Genomic DNA, 5,000 nt, shown 5'->3' with positions numbered 1-5,000 from the left:
TTATGAAAGGAACCCTAAGTCCTACTCAATATCTCTTTATTCGTTATCAAAGGAAGCTGTGGGAGGTGGAAAGTCGACTCGAGTCGACTCGAGTCGAGTCATCTCTCTCTCTCTCTCTCTCTCTCTTTCTTTCTATCTATATATCTCCATCTCTATCTTTATCTCTATCTCTATCTCTATCTCTATCTCTATCTCTATCTCTTTTTCCCTTTCCTTCTTCAACTTGGAGGTAGAGTCACGGATAGAGGTTCCTTTACAAAGCCGATCGACGTCTCTGCTCAAGGGTCAGGTACAACGTAATCATTACTGTCATCGGAAAGCTCCGATCCTTTTCCTTCTCGTAATTTCAGTCGGCAAAAGTACCGTTGGTATAGGAGCCTCTGTGAAGAGTCTCTGGACTAAGACCTCGGTGGTACATACCTGGTGGAATGGGTCTCATTAAGGACGCCTTCATAGCCCTTCATCGTTGCTTCTTCAGCCCTCGCTTCTTCTATCCCTATCTTCCCAACCGACCTCTCGCCCGCCTGTCCTCCTACCCACCCTCCTCTCTGCTTGCCTGCTTGCCTTGCCTTGCCTTGCCTGCTTGCTTGCTTGCTTGCTTGCTTGCTTGCTTGCTAGCTTGCTTGTCCTCCCTCCTTCCCTCCTTCCCTCCTTCCCTCCTTCCCTCCATTCCTCCATCCCTCCTCGTCCTCCTCCTCCCTCCATCCCATCTTACCCTCGACGAAGGCGCTCGTCTTTTATACCTGGATACATACCTTGCTTTCGTGTTTCTCCGAGCTGACGGCACACCTCTCCTCTTTTTTCCTCTTTCTTCTTTGTATAGACAGCGTACACCACAAACACTGGTCTCGTATAATATGTAGGTACGTTTATGTCTGTGTGTGTCTGTATTTGTACGTGCGTGCGTAAGCGCACGCGCGCGACCTCCTATGTGCGCGTACATACGTGTGTGCCTTTTCGCGTGCACCTTCTTCTCAACCGACCCCAAAAGGCACAAATCGGCTGTGGTCGTTCGTCGTACGTCGACGAGTCCGAACTTAATTTCGTCACGAAATGCCAGATTTTTTTGTGTTTATTTCTCTCTCTCTCTCTCTCTCTCTCTCTCTCTCTCTCTCTCTCTCTCTCTCTCTCTCTCTCTCTCTGTCTGTCTGTCTCTCTTTTTTCTTCTCTTCTCCTCTTTTTCTCCCTTTTTTCTTTCTCGTTCTTTTTCTTTGTTTTTTTCTGTTTTTTTCTTTCTGCTTTTTTTTCTTTTCGTTCTTGTTTTTTTTTTCCCTACCGACATATTCTTCGACCATTCCCGTGAGACTCTAAGATCACGAATACATTTTTTCTCATCGAACAAAGGGAATTATTTTATATTTACGTTTATGATCGCGATATTATGGCTCTTTTGCATTCGTTTAAATTGTTAAATCGATTCTATACATTGTTAATAATATGATTGAACGTTAACATTAGTGATAACTAATATATTTCAAACAAAACTAAAAAGAAAAAAGAAAGAAATTAACAACAGTAGTTCGTAAGTTATAACAGTATTAAAAATTCGTGTAATGGTAAAATTTAATTAGAAGAGTATTCATTACATTAACTTTGGTAAACATATAAGAGATATCACGAAATTAAAATTATATTTCGCGTAAATACACAGTAATGATCGATCTTTTAAATGGTCCGCTTAAAATGAATCTACATGTGTAACGTTACATTAAGATTAATAGTTTAAAGTTATTGGCAATAATCTAAAATATGTATCGACTTATTGAAATGGTATTAAAACAGAAATATATTATTATAAATTTATTTGAAGGGAATAATCAAATGTATTTGGCCATCGCAGAAATTATGAAAATATATAGTACCATTGTTACGTAAAATATTGAAAAGGGATTTTTGCTCTTTAATCTTTAAAGAGCATTCGCAAATAGAAAAAAGAGATCGATTAAATGGGTAAGATAATTAAATTATTCGAGTTATTAAAGAAAAACCAGACGTAACAGATATATCCAGATATAAATAGTTGATCCAAAATTGATTTTTTTCTCGATTAATCGATTAACCAAAATTAACATTTTTCGTGCGAATGGATAGAAAAAGGTATATTGCAAATAGCAAATATTAAATTAGATCTAATTCTAAGAAACATGCAGTCGACTGTGAAGCATGATGGAAGAGGGATCGTAATGGTATTGGGAGTATATTTAAAGATATAAAATACTATATAAATAGACAAAATAGTATTTCTCCATAAAAGAAAGTCATCGTGAAACGTCATAAACAAAAAAGAAAGAACAATTTACTTGTTCTTAATATAAGATAATATATTTGTATATTTGAAAATATATATATAACCCAACATGCCATCTAGAGGACAAGATACATAAATATATACATATAGGTGTGTATATGTATATATATATATAAACACAGTTATTAAGGTATACATTATTCGCTTATTTACTGTCAACCCGTGTCGAACGTACTTCGCTAATGCTTTATTTGTTTCGATTAAAGTAATATCCGGATGAACGTTATTTCGAGTTTGAAATTTTGATTGTTCGATTGTATTGATTTCTAAATAAAATAAAAAAAGAAAGAAAGCAAGAAATGAGAATGTTAGAACAAGAAGAAGCGGTCTTCAATAGTAATATAATTTGCAATCGAGAAGATTCGAAATCGGAATCATTAACAACTACAAGAAGTTTGTGTCCATTGTATGTCGATACTGAATGCAAGTACCCTGCTATACCGAAGGTAAATCTTTGATTGTTCAACCAATTGTTTTATATATATTTTTTTTATCAATTTATCGTATTATTAATACAACAAGTAATTACAATATCAGCACTAATTCCATTAACAAAATACTTACGTCGAATCTGCGCGATATGTTCGCGAATTAGTTCAAGAAACTTTTCGAGATATTGATATTGTCTAAAATAAATAATATTCTTATGAGAATATTAATGAGACTTATAAACTCAAGATTATTGAACTCTGTAATATTATTTTCTTATTAGAGACCGTAATCTCTAACACGAAAGATAACATAATGACTAACTAATATCGATCTCGAATAATTAAAATAATATGATAGATTTTATTATGGAACTGTGAAGCAGAAATGTATATATATATATATATATAAAGAAAAAAAAACTTAATAATGTTTAATCTGATTAAATTCAATAATTTTGGAGTTTTTTTTTATCTTTGTGAGTGATGTACTTACCTGATTGATCGGTCTAACGTCGTTAATATTATATAAATTAGATCGTGTGTCAAACAAAAAAGTTATTAGAGAATTATCGTCGGTAAGATTGCGAATAAAATCAGATCTATCGAGTATGGCATATCATTGATCGAGCTGACTTCTTTTTTCTCTTTGATTCTATCATCAATAAGATAATCAGTAATCAGTTCTGGAAGTAATTAACTCTTATTAATGTTATCGTATTATAATTTTTCCTTTCTTCTAAAACGTTATCGACAACTTGTTTTTCTTTCTTTTTGTATTTTTTATTTTTACCTGATAACTCTTTTTTTCTTTTTTACTTTGTAACATAAAGCTGGTGTCGGTTTATATAAATAAAAAAAGATGTATGTATACAATGAATGAAAAAAAATATATATGCGTCTGTAAAATCTTGTTATATTACATTATGATTATATTACATTCATATATATATACACATATATTTTTTTTCTGACGAATTAAAAATATATACATGTATAATATAAACATAAAAAGAAAATATACGTAAGTACACGTAGATATGCACGTGTAAATAACGCCGTAGTCGAAACGAAACGTTATCGACCATCGATCGTTCAATAGATCGCCAATTTCTTTTTACTACTCGATTAAGTCGACAATTAATCGATTCTCTTTCTACAAGGAGTGTTCGATTTAGTCTCGAATCGCGATAACGAACGAGACCGCGGGATGAGTGCGATAAAAAGCTATTGTCGTTTGACGTTACACCAATTTGTGTTTTTACATGGGGAGTGATAGGACTCAAGGGATATCTCGAGTATCTCGCGAGAAGTACGAAGTAAAGGAGGAGAAAGAGAAGGAGAAGGAGGTTGTGGGGAGGTGGGTGATGTTATATCTGTGGTGTCGTAAACGAAAAGCTTTATTTTCGTTGTTCCTCGGTATATAACTTTTACCGTATCTTCTTTATCTGTTCTCTTCGGCCTCTCTCTCTCTCTCTCTCTCTCTCTCTCTCCCTCTCTTTCTCTCTCCCTCTCTCTCCCTCTCTCTCACTTTTTTCTCTTTTTTCCCCTCTTTCTCTCTCTTTTTCTCTCTCTCTTACTCTCTTTATGTCTATCTATCTATCTCGCTCGCTCTTCAACGTAATCGTATTGTCTTGTATGATAATCGAATTCTCACCTTTCAATTTTCTTCTTCTTTTTTTTTGTTCCAGGGCGGCGGAGGAAGCGGCGGGGCTGCGGGAGGGCTGAAATTCACGGTGGCCGACACTTGTGAAAGGATCAAAGAGGAATTCAATTTCATCCAGCAACAGTACCATTCGTGAGTGTTCTCTCTCTCTCTTTCTCTCTCTCCCCCTCTCTATCTATCTTTCTCTTTATTCTCCCTTTTCTTTCTTCCACCATTTTCCTGGTTCTTTCGTTGTCGGACGATTCCCCATCTCCCTCTCACCACTCCCCCTCCTATCCATACCCAACTCGATGTTTCTCGAAGTTTCTACGTTTATCGACGCCCAATGTTTCTTTTCTCTCTTACGCTTTTCTACCTTTTCCCTTTTCTCTCCTCTTTTCTTCTCCTCCTCCTCCTCCTCCTCCTCCTCCTCCTCCCATTTCTCCTCCTCCTTCTTCTTTTCCTCCTACCAGTCTTTCTCCTTCTCCTCCGAGAATCGAACCTTACGAGCGTTAGATACTATCGCTGGCACGCATTCGATCTCGTATCTCCCTTCTCCCTTTTATATTGTACCTTCGATCGCCGATTGTCCAACCCTTTTTAACGAATCTCTCTCTCT

At 35.8% G+C, this 5,000-nt stretch overlaps 1 protein-coding gene across 12 annotated transcripts in view; it reads left to right on the top strand.

The window, feature by feature from the left end:
- The window catches only part of LOC122632348 (protein groucho-like), an 89,853-nt gene that overhangs the window by 30,211 nt on the left and 54,642 nt on the right, over nt 1-5,000 (top strand). For all 12 annotated transcript variants that reach the window (XM_043819046.1, XM_043819054.1, XM_043819049.1 and 9 more), the window contains one exon: nt 4,428-4,534. In XM_043819046.1, the coding sequence (XP_043674981.1) occupies nt 4,428-4,534 (107 nt within the window). The remainder of the gene's footprint in view (nt 1-4,427; nt 4,535-5,000) is intronic.

This window comes from Vespula pensylvanica, chromosome 10 (genome assembly GCF_014466175.1).
Source record: "Vespula pensylvanica isolate Volc-1 chromosome 10, ASM1446617v1, whole genome shotgun sequence".
In the NCBI taxonomy this organism is placed as follows: domain Eukaryota; kingdom Metazoa; phylum Arthropoda; class Insecta; order Hymenoptera; family Vespidae; genus Vespula; species Vespula pensylvanica.
This window is presented reverse-complemented; position numbering and strand designations above follow the sequence as displayed.